We start from the raw sequence: 17,151 nt of genomic DNA, 5'->3' as shown, positions 1-17,151 counted from the left end.
GCTGGGGATTGAATCCAAAGCTTCACACATGCTAGGCATGTGTTCTACCAAGGCAGTTATTCTGATTAAAGGTCATCTATCCAAAAAGATTCTGGAATCCTAAAACATTCCTGAGTGCTTTACATGAAAAATAATCTGTTTCTTTTGAGAGTACACATTTTTTTTCAAAGTCAAAAAACACAATAGCTATTATGCTGAGTAAACAGACTCACATAAAGGCTTTCCCTTGGGCCTCTAAGTCATCAGAGTATCATATCAGGTATCCAAGCTACCCTCTTCCCGTGGTCTGCTCAGACAAGCAGCTGGTGGGAGCATCTGCAAGTACCACAACATTACAGAGAGCAGCCCCAAGTTTTCAGAAGCCTAAGAATGGTACTTCTATTGTAACCAGTAGAGTACTCACTTGCCTTTTAGGAAGCACCCTGTATGCTCCACTGCTTTCATCTACACTTAATTCATATCTCCTTAGGTCAACTGCCTGGAACATGCTGGAGCCAGACCTGAGGCTCCTCACTTGAGGACCAGACTTCAACAACTGAAAGTAAATTCTGCTTCTTTCCACCTTTTCTTGGCAGAGCTCCTATAAGTTGTTTTGCTTTTCAAAATACCAAAGAAAGGAAATGTTTTCTAAAACAATGCTGGTAAAAGCTATAAAACATATGGCAAACAAGATGCCTACAAACCAAATGTGTACAGTATCTTTACTCAATACAAATGACTAAGATTTTATGCAAAATGTCTTTTGGGCAAGTCTTAGATACAAATTTTTTTTCAATCAAAATAAAAACTATGATTTGTTTTTTAAATAACAACAGAAGTCACATACCTAAAAGGGAAACCTCATAATATATATAAAAAAAATCTAAGATTCTGATCTCTTTTTGACATAGACGTTTAGGGTATAATGATGACCCTTGCACATCTGATCACAATTCATTGAGAAAATTCTTTAGAGGACTCATTACATAAATGAATCCCTCCATGTTAGATTGAGCAGTCACATTCCTTCCCTTTAATTTCCAATCCAAAGAAGTTTTATTAACTTCCCACCAAGTCTAAGGAAACCGCTATGATTATAACATTAGCATATACTTACATTCAAAGCATTCTTTGCAGCTTCTGCTTCAGAGCGACTGTCAAAGCTGACAAAACCTACAGGCTGAGGAAAGAGAAAGAAAAATACAAAGAAAAAAAGTCAGGTAATATATTTTTCTGGGGTCAAGGTTGATGTCAATTGAAAAGCTAAGATAAAGAAATGACCACAAGCAACAGGTAGAAGTAAGAATAAGACCCAAAGAATCATGACTCAGTGGTATAGCCACATTTCTAACATGAATCAAAGGGATGGTCAGTAAGGGTGGTTCTTCAAGAGCACAGCTGCGGATTTAGAGAATCATTAAAAAACAAAACTAAACTAAAAACCTTAGAGGTGATTGGATGATGAGCAAGAGTAAATAATGGGATAGAGACAATTTGGAGTTGAAGAGGCTCTACTTTCTTAAATTGAATTCACTGTATTTCAGTTTCTTCATCTTTTAAAATGGAAAGAGAATAGAATCACCACCAATGACACAGTGGTTAAGCCCTATACTCTTACTGCATGACCAAAATTACAAAGTGAGCATGCATGTCTATCACAAATCCCTAGGGATGCCTTCAAAAAAAAAAAAAAATCCTGTATTATAGGCATAAACCACACTGTATGTGGGAGCCATAATCCCTTTGGACTCTATTTTAACAGCCAAGCAAGTTACATGCAATGTAGCTTATTTCAGATGAACGAGAGAGACAAAAGTGATTGAGAGGCAAGAATGCCAAGTATTTGGCTTAAAAAAGAGAAAGCAAGCAAGCATATAGCTAATCTCCAAGAAACTTGTAGGAACTGCCAGGCCACTGAATACCAGCTCCATTCTGTATCTTCTGTGCTCCGTTCTCAATTAGGGACTCTGCCTGAGTTATTAGGGGTTTGAGGAACAGCATGATTCTTCACCATTGGATATTCATATCACTTGTAAAAGTTTACCCATTTAACCTCTTAAAAGAAATGGAAAAGAATTGGGAGTACAAGTGAATTTGGTTGATATTTAATCATTTTATTTGAACATACATATCAGCCTTAATATAACTATGTTGGAGGCATCATTTTTGCCACATTTTGGGACAATCCCAAATATCCTAGCTAGAAGACTATAGAACTACACATTATCTTCCTACGCTAATCCTAATAGAGCTCACCCTTAATTTTAAAGCAATAGTAACCACAACAAAAAATCAAATCCTAACTGGAATTAAAAAAGAGTGTTAAACCCCATTTAATACTCTGGAGAAAGTAAAAAAGTCATCATTTATACAGAAGTTTGAAATTCTTACCTGCTTAGATGTAAGCTTTATAAGAGAGCCCTCATAGCCCTGGAAATAAGAAGAATCAAGTTTAGCCCTCAAAATGAATATGGGTGGAGAATATGGGGAGAATGTAATACCATCTAGCTAGTAAACATGACCCTCTATGACTATCTAGCTTTTTGCACAAATGCCTCCCAATTTAGTTGGGAAAGCAAATTACAGACACATAACCCCACACACCCCTATTTTATTACTTGGGGTCCAAAAAAAATCATGTAGTTATCTATGTTTTCCTCTTTTCTATTTTTTCCATGAAATTATGCAATATAGGGTAATGGGAATGTTTGTCAACAACAGATCTTTGTCTTCTTAGACTCGGTAAGGATAGGGATTTCATAAAACTAGGAGAGGGAAGAGAGTAAATTTAATAATAAGAAGGTTAGCGCATGTTTAATTTGGCCATACATTTGCTAATAAAATAATAATAATGAAACACTTAAGCATACAATTTATTGATCAAAACCTCAGACGACCAGAAAAGGCTGAACAGACAGTGATACTGCATTTTGTTGCATTCTGCTTATTTAATGAAGTAGCTGGTTTCCATAATGCTGGGACATGCAAAACCTCCCTCTGGGGTTTCTATTCCAGCTCATTCCTAAGGAAGATGGAAACATCCCCTAACTTTTCCACTACCTCTCTTCTCCCTTCCCCCAACTAGTTCCTCAGGATAAGAGTAAGAAAGTGTGTTCATTTCTGGAAATAATCAATGACTAGTGGCTTTCTCTGATGGATGACAGAAAAAAACACCACTTGACATGATTGACCACTACACATATCAGTACAAAGACAGATTTGTAGACTAGGGTCAGCCTCCAGGGACTTTAATTAAAAGAGGGTTGTTAGTAATGTACCAAGGTCCTAACTTTAGCATTGGGGTTTTTGGACAGGACTTTAGGATTGATTCATCCTCACATCTTTCCAGCACAAAACTTGGTTACCAATTAGCTACTATAAACATTCTACCTCCAAGGCCTTGAGCTCTTCTGGACAGAAAGGTCATGATTCACAGTCCTGCCTCTTTCTTTTTTCAAGGTAGGCTCTCTCCTAAAAAAAACCTGGAGGCTTAAACAGTCCCAAGGTCTCAGAAGCAAAGGACAAATGGATATTTCATTCAAGTAAAACATCACTGGCAGGGAAATACCATGCTCTGAAACCACAAAGAACTGTATAACATCATAGTTTAAAACAGGAATGGCAGTCAAATGCCTGCCTCTTTGGTCCTGCCATTTATTATGTGTGCAAACTTGAGCATAATATATAGTTAACTGTTCCAAGTTTCATTTTCATCATTTGAAACAATGGGGCTAAGCCACCTGAAGGAACTGTGGTAATAATGAAATGAGATAATAATACATCTAAGGGCTTTGTTGGCCAAATCTTCCTCTTATACATACAAACATAACAATATTTTGTCGGTTAAGAAGATCAACTAGGGGCTGAGGATATGGCTCAACTAGTAGTGCACTCGCCTGGCATGCATGAGGCACTAGGTTCGATCCTCAGCATCACATTAAAAAAATAAAATAAAGATATTGTGTCCACCTAAAGCTAAAAAATAAATTTAAAAAAAGAAGAAGATCAACTAGCTTAAAAAGTCACAGAAATGGCTCTTTTTATACAACAGTGATCCTGTATATGAAACTCTAGGAATTCCATAAAGTTGACACTCTCTTCATAATACCTTCTCCTCCTTTCCCATTTCCTATCAGCCAGTCTTGAATTACCCTTCCTGTTTCCCTCTGTGCTGTCATCATTACTACTTCATTCTGTAGTTGGCTATTAGAATGCAGTGAGGTCTATCACTACATGGTGTCTTCTTGGCGTACAACCTAGACTCTAATCTTTCCTACTAAGCTGAATCCTGTCCAACATGTCCTGCCTCAATCAGGATGGATCTTTAATCAGAAACCAAGACTGTCTATTGCCTAATCATAAGGGTGACCCGACAGGTGTTGTAGCTGACATATCCACAATGACCTCCTGGACACAGGCCCTGAATTCATGAAGCCTTTAAGGCCCATATTCTGATAAGTTCTAGTTTCCTCCTATCCTCCAAGAGCCAGCATGGTTATTTCAGCTTTAGTCCAATTTCCTATTAAGTTTTCATTCCCAGTAATGTTAAATATCTCTAAAGTAACTTTATTTCCACAGTCAGGAAGGACAAGTGATTGCATTAAATATTTCACTAAACACAGAGAAAGATTCCTCTTAATTTACACACAGCTTTCTGCAAAATTTTGTTTGAAATTTAGAACTTTTGCCAGGGAAAGAATAATAGTGTTCAAAAAAAGACCATTTTTAAATGTCTCCTTAGCAAGAATACTATTCCAACTAATAAGGAAGCAACTGACAGGGTTTGATTTACCATATTGCATTTGAAATATAAATAGGTAGTATGTAATTTGTAACCTTTTCATTGTCTATAGTTAGCCTCAATTGGAGTAGAACAAACAGGGGAGATTACATGGAATAGAGACCCCTGGGGCCAGATGCATATTCACATCAGTAAGAGACCTCTCTAGCTAGATGAGTTGTTGGAGGCCAAAAGGCAGTTTCAGTCTATCTTCCTAGGTGAGACTGTGCATGAAAACTCAGTTGTTAACTTTCTTTTATTCATTAACCTTTTTGAAAACATCTCTTTACAAGGTACTCTCTCAAACATTTTTTCTTCCTCCAAAAAGCCCCCACAAAGCATGGAAAACACAGCCTTTTTGTATCCTTCTACAATTTCTGAAAGATATAAAAGGTACCTTAAATGGTCTGAAAAGCAGATAGAGCTCCCGAGGTTTGATATCCAGAGGGAGACCGCTGACAAATAGGGTCCGAACCTAGAAAAATAAATTTAAGAAGTGAGTAAAGGTGTGGACACAAGCCACAAGTTAGCTGTCATCTCAAATTTCAAAAATATTTCCCCAATTATTCATGGCTCCTACCAAATCCATGCTCTTTCCATGATACAATGAATACTGTAATGTGGAGATGCCATTAAGCTCTTATATTTATTTCTACTTGGATTTCTCAATGAATTATATCTAGCTGATTTAAAATTATAAATTGACTTCCCATTCTCCAACCAACTACTTCCCAGTTCTAAAATCAGAGAAGGAAGTTTGTGTTTCCTTACAATTTAAGCACTAGCTTAAGAAAAATACAAAATGAGTACGGTAAATCTAACACTCCTGTGCTCTAACCATATGACCACATAAGGAGCTTCAAAACTAAAACCTGAAACACTTTATTTCTCCTGCTTGTCCTGTCACTGCTTCCCTCAATGATGTTAATTACAATAATTTTAAGAAATATAAAAGTATAATAAATATGTCAAACACATCCAAGTAGTAGCTACAGTGTGTAATTTTGCATCTGCTCAGTTCTATTCCCAATATATTCTTCTATGGTACCACCAGCATGTATGTCTACTACGTACAAGGTAACTACTAGGTGCCGTTGACAAAACTCATTCAAGACATATATGTAAATATGCATGGTTCAAGGCGCCCAGTACAAACTATGTGCTTAGTGTCCACCAACATACAGAACATAAATGACACTGAGAATGAGAAAGCATATTAGCATCTGAATGTGAATTTAAAGCACTGGTGGGATTTTAACCAGATGGATACAAAGGTGAGGTGAGGGTGGGTAAGAATCACAGGCAGAAAAAGTATTAACCAAGATAATGATGTGGGGGACAGTACAGTGTGTTCTGCGGGCAGGGTGGGCCAAAACTGAACAGGAATTTGTAACTTTTTCATGATCTACAACAAAAATTACTGTTTCGGGGCTGGGGATGTGGCTCAAGCGGTAGCGCGCTCGCCTGGCATGCGTGTGGCCCAGGTTCGATCCTCAGCACCACATACAAACAAAGATGTTGTGTCCGCCGAGAACTAAAAAATAAATATTAAAAATTCTCTCTCTCTCTCTCTCCTCTCTCACTCTCTCTTAAAAAAAAATTACTGTTTCATGTGTACTTAAAACAGATATGTGTTTGCCATTGTTGGGTAGAAACTTAGGTCAAACCACAGGGCATATCAAAAGCCTAGGAAACTGATCTTGATTCAATAGGCAAGGAATAGCCATTGAATATCCCTATTTTTTATTCTACCCAGGTAATACAATATGATTAAGTTCTTCATTAGGTTATCTATCATGTCGCTACTTAAAGAAAAATTCAATGCTCAACTGTTAACCACCCATAAATATAAAAGATTTTTCCTCGGTGAGAAATAGAACATTTCCTAGGTTTCTGACACTTTCCACTGATTCTGATTGTACAGAAGCACAAACTAGCAAGCAAGACCCTTTTATTAACCTAGAATAGTATACAACAAAATGTCAGGTCATTTGTATACAGGTATTTAATAAACACTATTATGATACAATAGTGCCAGAATTCTAATTTATTATTTATATTTCAAGCAGATATTTTTACATAATTGATATACAATGAACTACATACATCTTGAAAGTATACAATTTAAGTTTTGACACATATAACCTGAGAAACCATCACAATTAATACACTACCAAGAGTTGTCTCACATCCCTTTAATCCTTCTTCCCATCCTGGCCCACCATCTCCCATTCTTAGGCAAGCACTAATCTGGTTTCTGATGCTGAAGATTACTATGTATATTCTGAAAGTTTACACGAATGGCACCACAGACTATGTACCCATTGTCTGGATTCTTTCACCCATCCAAGTCTGTTCCTTTGTCACTGAGTGGTATTCTGTTATATGGATATCACAGTTTATCTATGTACCTGTTGACAGACATTCAATTCTTTCTAGTTTTTGGCTTTTGTAAATAAAATGGCTATCAGTATTCACATACAAGTCTTCATATGGATGTATACATCTTTTTTTTTTTTTTTTGGTGCTGGGAATTGAATCCAGGGCTTGTGCATGTAAGGCAAGCACTCTACCAACTGAGATATATTCCCAGCTTTGTATACATCATTTTTGTATAAATACCTAGAAGCAGAACGGGTTAATATGGTAGGTATAAGCTCAGATTCAAGGCCAGCCTGGACAAACTAGCAAGACCCTGTCTTAAAACTAAAATATTAAATTAAATTTAAAAGGGAGCTGGGAGCTGGGGATGTGGCTGAAGCAGTAGCGCGCTCGCCTGGCATGCATGCGGCCCAGGTTCGATCCTCAGCACCACATACAAACAAATATGTTGTGTCCGCCGAAAACTAAAAAAATAAATATTAAAAATTCATTTTCTCTCTCTCTCTCTCTCTCTCTCTCTCTCTCTCTCTCTTTAAAAAAAAGGGGGGAGCTGGGAATGTAGCTCAGTGGTAAAGGATCCCTGGATTAAATCCTCAGTATCAAAAACAAAACATCAAAAATTACTGTTTCATATGCACTTAAAACAGATATGTGTTTTGCTGTTGTTGGGTAGAAGAGACTATACATATCGACTCATTGTTCCAAGTTTTTCATATAGTTTGTCTTCCTTCTCTAGCTATCTTTGACAAAGATAAAGAAAGGTCCTGGGAAGAGTCTTTATCAAGGTTGCTAAAGCTGACAAATGCAAAAGACACTGACCATGAGGGAATCTTGCTATACAGTATGCCCACCATCTGTTCAATTTGGCTGTTCCAATCAGAAAAGCCCGGACAGATAGGGATTCCCACCTCCCATTCATTCAGATTCTGCAGAGTGTCCACTACCTTCCTGATGTTGCCAGGTACTGCCTAGATTACAGAGATTTGAACAGAAGTAACATGATAAGCAAATCCTGTGTTCTAAATGCTGGGGCACCATTTGTTTAGAAGTTTAGCTGAGGTATGTGGCAGGTATCAATTAGGACCTGAGGAGCTTGTCTAGTAAATGAACTACCATTTATAACATTATTCTAAAAAAAAAAAGTTCTCTAGAAATCAGGGGATTATCAATAAAAGTTTCCTATGTTGTATGATAGAATATTTTTCATCCAATAAAAATATGCTCAAGTAAAAAGTACATATAGTTCAACTCTATTCTGCAAAGCAGCTGACATATGTATTTGGAGAGGGGAAAAATGCTTTTTATGATATATATGTGTTTATATCGATTAGCCCTGAGTAGTAGAATCGTGATTTTAATAGTTTTTATTGGCTTATTCATGGTTTCTATTTTTAATAAACATGCATAAGATATTGTAAGTTTATTTTGTTAGGTTTAGAACTGCCTTGATTTTATTTCCTGAGGAAACCAGCAAAAAAAAAAAAAAAAGTCAACATTTTTACCAATATAAATTGTAAAGTTTATGGAGGAAATTTTCTTACATAAATATTCTAGAATGAGATGTGAGAGTTTTTATCCTAAAGTCTCAATAAAAAACTGCTACTCCCCAGGCATGGTGACACAGGCCTGTAAGCCCAGCAACTCTGAAAGGTGGAAATAGGAGGATTGTAAGTTCAAGGCAACTTAGCAAGACCCTGTTTAAAAAAAAGAAAAAGAAAAAGAAAAAAAAAAAACTGGAAATGTAGCTCAATGGTAGAGTACCCACCCCCTGGGTCCAATCCCCAGTACAAAAGGAAGGAAAGGAAAAAAAAAAAAATTGTTGTACCTTTGAGAAGGGGGCAGGAGGGGTGGGTGTGTGTGAGACTCCTGGTAAGCCGAAGTTTGTAAATCAACTATAGACACCCAAGAGGCTCAAAGCCAACACTACTTTATCACATTGGAAACAACTAAAAAGGTTTGCATTTCATTTAAACATGGACAAAACCCACATTTCTTAGACTCTAACCAAGTTCACTATTGTCTTAGGAACCTGTCAGAATTATCATCACATTAAGAATATTCCCTCCTCCGACAGAACAGCTAAACTGACAAGGGGAAATAATTCTCAAATATTCAGATTATGTATTTGAGTCCAACTAAAGGTTACTTAAATCCAAGTCATAATGTACTTGGAATCCTTTCTAGATAGTCTCAGACTAGGAAACAATCAGGTTTTAAAAAAGAATGGGAAAGATAATTCTTAAATATCTCATTTGTTTTTCTATGGCAACTGGTGTATAGAGTCACAGGGATATTTGGAAACATTTCTCACTTCTATAATCATTTATTTATTTATTTTAGTTGTAATTGGGCCCAACACATTTATTTATTTGTTTGTTTGTTTATTTTATGTGGTGGTGAGGATTGAACCCAGTGCCTTACACATGCTAGGCAAGTGCTGAGCCACAACCCCAGCCCCTCACTTCCTTACTCTTACCACCACTTTTGATCTGAGTGACTACCTACTAATGCAATTCTGAGTTTTGATTTTTCTAAGTCTATGGAAATCACGAAGATAGGATTCTTGCTTGCAGAGAACTTGCCATCACTAAAGGAAACGGAATATGGATATGATCATCTGTAGTAACAGAAAGTTTATCAGCTCAGTCACAAAGTAACTAATTAGAACCCAAAGAGTGATCTAAAAGTGTCATACTGAAACAGATAATGCTAAATGAACTCTGTTGCTGGTGAAATCATTATCTAGGACAGCAATGTCTATGGACACAGATGTGCCTGGCACTATGCCTTTAGCATTGTAGATGTTTACTTTATAAAACACATGGGAAAACACATTTCTTGGTCAAGGACACAGCATGCCTCATAGAAGTTCAAGAGCTGAAGCTGCTGACAGCTATATCCCAAAGGGACTCTAATGGATTTTGTGGATGTACCTCCAGTTTCATTTTTGCCATTTTCTGCTGGTAAACTAAGGGCTGCCCTAGATAATGATGTGACTAACAATAAAATTCATTTAGCATTATTTACTTCATGGGGAATAGATTTTTATTTTAATGTGATACTTTTAGATCACTCTTTGGGTTCTAATTAGTTATTTTTGACTCAGCTAATAAACTTTCTGTTATTGCAGACAATCATATGCAGAACAAAAGAATAAATGCTTGTAAGAATTGTCTTGTGCTGGACATAAGAACAAGGGAGTTTTGGTTCAGTCATTATCTAGCATTACTGCAGAGGCCACAGTTATTAAATGTGACTGTCAGCTCACCAGGAAAGACAAGTCACATTTCCATAATTGACTTCTCATTTAACAGGCTTTAATGCGATAAGGAAAGTTGTTTGTCCATCTTGAGTATTCCTGCATAGAAAGGCCAAAAACAGACCATGAAATGGAAAAGGCCCTGTCTTTAACAGAGAACATGCTTATCTTGTTGGAAATCTAGACATGAAAGGGGAGCAGGCAGAATGCTTAATTTCAGTACACAGCACAGAATTATCACACATACTTTTCAACCAGTGGTCACATCTGATGAACAGTGTCTAAAGATTGTGGATGTTTTCTGTGTATGCTTTAGTTTAGTAGTTTTTCTTTTTCTTTCTTTTTTTTTTTTTTTTTTGGTACAGATGATTGAACACAGGGACACTCTACCATTGAAGTATATACCCACTTTTCATTTTTTATTTTGATACAAGGTCTCAATAAGTTGTTTAGGCTGGCCTCAAACTTGTGATCCTCCTGCCTCAGCCTCCTGTGTTGCTGGTATTCCAGGTGTGTGCCATAATACACAAGTTGGTTTTAGTTGTTTATAAAAAGGTTTCATGGATCATATCTGGCTATGGAAGGAAGCAATTTCTTACTTTCTAAAGACCCATGAACCTTCCAATGAGTAAAACCCATGGTGGTATGTCTGTCCACCTATCCCTCTGCAAACTTTCTCTCAATTTATCACATTCATACAAATGTGGACTCTAAAAGCAGCTTTCAAAGGTGCTGTATATTTGAATCATTCTTTTAGAAATACAAGTGGATCCACAGCTAAAATTTTTCTCAGTGAGTTTTAGAGTGTAAAGGTTCTTTTTGTGTAGCAATCCTAGGCACAGAGTGTACAATCCTGGCTGATTTAGAAATCTACAGAATGTCAATGCATAGCCATGGGAGATGTAAGTATTTGCTTGCCAATAGTTCTAGGGATGACATGACAAACACGATGAATTAACCACATGTCCTAGTTAAGCAGCATCCATGACATCAAATGAAAACTTATGACAAATAGGCAGACGAGATTAGTATTTTTTTGGTGGGGGGAGGGGTGCCAGGGATTGCACTCAGGGGCACTCAACCATTGAGCCACATCCCCAGCCCTATTTTGTATATTATATGGAGACAGAGTCTCACTGAGTTGCTTAGCACCTCGCTTTTGCTGGTGTTGAACTCATGATCTTCCTGCCTCAGCCTCTCCAGCACAAAAATAATATTTTGAGAGACAGAAATCTAGAAGAGGAAAAAGAAAATTAAGACCACAAAAAATCAGAATCAATAAATAAATAAAGGCATAAACAAAGAGAAAAAAAGAAATAGATAACAAAGACTATGTTAACCCATTTATAATGACAGTAACCAATATATGATTAGTAGTAAAATCACATTTCAATTCATGGTAATTTAAACATCCTTATAAGTCCATGTGAACTAACAAATATTTTTTTTAAAAATATACAAACTCATCATCAACTTTGCACATTTAAAATGGTGATTAGATTTCTAAATTAACATGGGACGGGGCTCATAATTATTAAGCGAAAAGGAAAACATCAGAAATTGCTCATAGTCCTGGACTGGGGATACAGCTAGTATCAGAGTACTTGCCTAACTTGTGCAAGGACCTGGGTTTAATTCCCAGTACTACAAAAGCAATTGCCCATATTCCCAATTTAATTATTTTAGTGTTTTTGTAAGTTAGTATATGCTCAATGCTCAAGGGGGATAAAGAAGACAGTGAAGGAGTATATTCCAAGTTACTTATATGTTAATAGTAGAAAAAAGGTAGAATTATCAAAACTTTTACTTTGTGTTTATAATTTTGGCATTTATATATTTATTAGTATGTTTCTTTAAAAATGAGAGAAACAATAACAAAAACAACTTAACACAAGCCTAAATGTATCTTCTTCATTTGAAAATATCAATATTGGCTCCTTCCTATCCAACATCTATTCTTAGAAATTTTCTCAATTTTCTACCTGTCCTTGACTCATAGGGACACAAGTTTGTCCTTGAGCTATCAAAAGGCAACATGGACATAACTTACTTCACATTTTAATTCTGACCACAAGTCAGTGCTTGTTTGTTTATATAAATATTTTAGTTGTAGATGGACACAATACTTTTATTTATTTTTATGTGGTGCTGAGAATCAAACCCAGTGCCTCACACGTACTAGGTAAGTGCTTTACCAATGAGCCACAACCCCAGCCCACAAGGCAGTGTTTCTTAAGACTCACCTCTAAAAAAGAACAACCTAACAGCCTGGTGCAGTGGCATATGCCTGTAATACCAGTGGCTTGGGAGACGGAGGCAGGAGGATTGTGAATTCAAAGCCAGCCTCAGCAAAAGTGAGATGCTGAGCAATTCAGTGAGATCCTGTCTCTAAATAAAATACAAAATAGAGCTGGGGATGTGGCTCAGTGGTCGAGTGCCCCTGAGTTCAATCTCTGGTACCAAAAACCAACCAAACAAACAAACAAAACACCTAACCAAAGAAGTGTGCTAATGACTCAAAACTAAGACCCTAGGAACAGAACCATCCTGTTGTCAGCCAACAGGTATTTTTGCTTTGTGACAACCCAACTTCCTACTAAGACTAGAACAGATGAATTCCTCTTTAATAACTAATGAATGGTCACCTCTCTTCTGAGACACCATCTAATATAAACTTGAGTTTCAAGGACTGAGAAGTTAAGAGCTCTACATACATGCACAGCATAAATTCCGCTGAGCTGGGTTGTTTTAATCAGGGATGGGAGTGGGGATGGGGCAGAGCCCTGCTTATATCTTTTGTATACTGGTTAAATTACTTTATTCTTGTAAAATAAATTATGAGTGGATTTGATTCTTTGCTCATCTTGTAAGCATGAGCTGAAGACCATGTTGCAGGGCTGAATCCTACCCAAGGACTGATGGTCATCTCATTTCCAAAGAAGGCTTTGTTGGCTTAGTAGGATTTTCCATTCAGGTCTTAATGCCATGAAAATAGATCACCACAACCATTAAAATGGTCTGCCAGGCATTTAAATCTGGTTGCAGCTTAGAAACAACTGACTGGCCTTTGGTCAAGTTCCAGTTTCTTATAGGTGCTGGCTTCAAGATGAAGTAGATTCCTTCTTCCCGATAATGGCCACCCACTGGATTCAAATACTTATTCCTCTTTCATACCTGGGAAGTTGTTCAAAGGGTCAGGCTGCTGCAAGGACCAATTGACTAACCAAGCATAAAAGGGTCACTATGCTGTTCTTGGCGATTCTCAAGTTTGTTTTAAATTTGATAATTATTCCTTCCTTTCTAAAGAAAAAGCCATATAATTACCCATAGTGCATGGCTCTCTAAGTTTGGAGGAATACACTAGTGTTTCCCTAAGTGATATTTAATTGGTTGATCCTCAGGGGGAAAAGACTAATGGGAACATGTATGGAAAAAAGAGAAATGACCATGTTCCATAAATTCACATACATAAGGCCTGAGCACTGCAGAACAGGGCAAACCATGTCACTTTTGTTTGATCTTTGAGGAGCCTATCCAGATGGTTTCATAATTTCCCAATTTGAAAAGACTTCATAGGAGTCAGGTCCCAACCAGGTCATTCTTCATCTAAAAAGAGGAGAGAATAATTAAGAATTTCTAGATTTTTAAACAACTCTAGGGAGGAAACATGAATATACATGTCAGCACTGTAACCTCATTATTGAAGAATTCCCTTAGTGCTATCAGAAACAGAGGGAGGTGAGTATTACCAGAGGCAAATCAGAAAATTTGGGTTTGGACTAATCTACATAGAAAACTAGATACACTTATGAACTTAATCTCATTATTAGGAACGTCACTGAATGCTGTCAAACACAAAATAAGATTGTGCCTTATAAAGGCAAGCTTTATCCCTTAACTCTGGTCTGATTCGTACCTCACACTGGCTTCCTGCAGTTCTCTGAACCAATTTTCAGGTGGTCTGCTCTACTTTAACTCTGGTTGGCCCACAAAATCTTATTGTTCTTTCAGATACACTGCTTATAATACTAAAACACTGAAAATTTAAATGTATGTATTAATTCAGTATTTGTAAACAGAAGTTTACTTTGCAATTCTCTGAGGTGTACTTACCCTTATGGTTTTAATCCTATAGAGTGCACTGAAGCTAAAAGATGTCAAAAGATCACCACAAAACAAACTTTCCCATGGATTGACAAAAAGAAAGATTTGCAGAAAATATGAAAATTATCTTAACAAAATTCCCAAGTCTTTCTTCCTTTCTCCTGCTGCATAGTTTGGGTGATTTTTATTCAAAGGAAAAACTAACCCAGACAGCATACAGAGTTCTTTCCAGTCACTTAAAGGATCTAGAAGAGGGGAGAAAATGGATACAGGAAGATTATGATACCAATACTACTATCATATCTACTGAATGAACTAATGAGCCAAAATTATAACTTGAGTACTAGGAATGAGGCATAAAAGAAAGGCCTGTATAACCTAAGAATATCCAGATGCAAATGAATGAGTATTAAGAAATCACTGTGATTTTTTTATATGCATTTAAGAGGTTAAGTGCTCTAGGCATTTGAAGGAGGAAAAAAAAAAGGTTCACAAAGAGCACAGGGGTTCAAATCCTGATTCTGCAACTCACTGTCTGCTACGTACCATGGTCAGGTCACTTAACCTTTCCATTTCTAAGTTTCCTCATCTCAAAATGTGTCCAAAGTCTTTGATACTTCTCCATTCAAAAGGCAGAACCTATTCCCCTTCCCTTCACTGTGGGCTTCCCTTGATGATTCAATTCCAAAGAGGAGAATATGGCAAAAATGACAGTGTATGACTTCCGTGATTAGGTCAAAAAAGCATGTGGCTTCCTGAGAAGCTGTTCCTAGATGACATACTCTGGGGGAAGCTGATTGTGAGGATATAATTATACCCAAGAAGCCCTATAGGGAGGTCTACATGACAAATAATTGAGGTCTCTGTCCAAAAGTTGTGTGGAAGCACCACCTTGGAAGCAGATTTCCGAGCCTCAGTAAGGTCTTCAGATGACTTCAGCCTTCACTAAAAATATCTTGACTACAACTTTATGAGACCCTAAGCTAGGCCACCTATCTAATGATTCCTAAATTCCTGACCCTCTGAAACTGAAAGAATAAATGTTGTTTTAGTTAGGGGTAACTTGTTTCAGCTATTACAAGAATTAAATGAGTGGATACATGTATAGTGAGTTCAGTGCTTGGTTCATAGTAAGAGTTCAAACAATGTTATTTTATGTTAACGTGGTTTGCAACACTCAAAAACAAGATGCATTTTCATGTGCCAAAGCAATCTCCATGATGGGGATGCCTCACTGTTCAGCCCGGAGCAATGGAGTAAGCCACTTACAGAGTGAGACCTCTGAAACTATGACCCCCAAATAAACTTCTACCCCTCTAAGTTGTTCTTGTCTGGTATTCTATTTACAGGAACAAAAAGCTAATGAAGACAATTAATTAATTATGTAATTCATTATCTATATTTCATTCCAGTTAAGATATGTGTGGCAAAACAGTTCTCACAGTGAGAGTCTGTGTTCTAATACAACCAAATAAAGACACAATCAAATAAAGACACAACCAACATTGCAGGTATGCAGCTCTGCTGTGCCAAAGCTTTCTGATCAAGCACCTCAGACGACACAGAAAACAAAAGAACAAAAATATAAATTTAAATACTTTGACTGATACCAGGAGGGGCTGGGGATGTGGCTCGCCCGGGTTCGATCCTCAGCACCACATACAAACAAAGATGTTGTGTCTGCCGAAAACTAAAAAATAAATATTAAAATTCTCTCTCACTCTCTCTCTCTCTTCAGAAAAAAAAAATCCATTGTGATTGATACCAGGAAAAAGACTAAGAAGGTCAAGCCCAAGGAAGTTCACAGAGCAGATATATGTGCAGGCTACATTTTGTAGTAACAGTGCTTTGGTGAGTTCATTACTAAGAATCCATTCTCTTTTCTAAATGAATTCTTACAGGAACATTCATTTAACAAATATTTGTTTGCATTTAAAATGCCACGGGGGTGGGGGGTGGGAATGGGGGGCTCTGGGTTGTGGCTTAGCCGGAGAATGCTTGCCTTGCTTTTATGAGGCACTGGGTTCTATCCTTAGCACCACATAAAAATAAACAAACAAAACAAAAGTAAAAAAAATAAAGTGCCACAGAGCCAAAATGCAAATTTTTATAATATATCCTCTTTTAAGTCAGCTACTTCCTTTAATTCACAAACTAGTTTACTTGAAGCACTTAGCCTAATACTTATAAGTACTTCCAGAAAAAGAGCAAACTTCTGTTTTTTAAGTTTAGATCACCTCCTAGCTTTTCTGATTTTAAGAATCTCCAATTTCAGAAAACATTTAAAATTTGTATACCCCAGCCTGTTACAGAAAATACACTCCTCTGAAGACTTGTTCAAATGGATAACCACCTGTAATTATTTCTATTTACATATCACTTGGATCGTCAATATTAATTTTATTATTTCTTATATAGTAATTATGCAAAGTGATACAGATAGTATAAGATTTGATGACTTACAAATAGAAATGCATGTGTATGCTGGAAACAAAAAAGATTTATCACAAATGGAGGGGAAATGGTGAGATATAACCTAGATTAATGTGCTTAATATTAATGTGCTTTCAAATCTAAATTTTTTTTTAAAGTCTGTTGAAACACTGAACCTGGGTTTCCATAGTACTGTGTAAATTTTCAATGACTA

At 36.8% G+C, this 17,151-nt stretch overlaps 1 protein-coding gene across 7 annotated transcripts in view; it reads right to left on the bottom strand.

The window, feature by feature from the left end:
• The window catches only part of RBPMS (RNA binding protein, mRNA processing factor), a 171,984-nt gene that overhangs the window by 92,203 nt on the left and 62,630 nt on the right, over positions 1-17,151 (bottom strand). For all 7 annotated transcript variants that reach the window (XM_081269466.1, XM_081269467.1, XM_081269468.1 and 4 more), the window contains exons 2-4: positions 5,157-5,234; positions 2,371-2,409; positions 1,097-1,159 (exon numbers count right to left, since the gene is read on the bottom strand). In XM_081269466.1, coding sequence (XP_081125592.1) covers positions 1,097-1,159; positions 2,371-2,409; positions 5,157-5,234 — 180 coding nt within the window. The remainder of the gene's footprint in view (positions 1-1,096; positions 1,160-2,370; positions 2,410-5,156; positions 5,235-17,151) is intronic.

The sequence above is a fragment of the Spermophilus citellus genome (assembly GCF_964194105.1).
Source record: "Spermophilus citellus genome assembly, chromosome: 16".
NCBI classification, from domain to species: domain Eukaryota; kingdom Metazoa; phylum Chordata; class Mammalia; order Rodentia; family Sciuridae; genus Spermophilus; species Spermophilus citellus.
The sequence above is the reverse complement of the archived record's forward strand: the minus strand, read 5'-3'. Positions and strand labels throughout refer to the sequence as shown.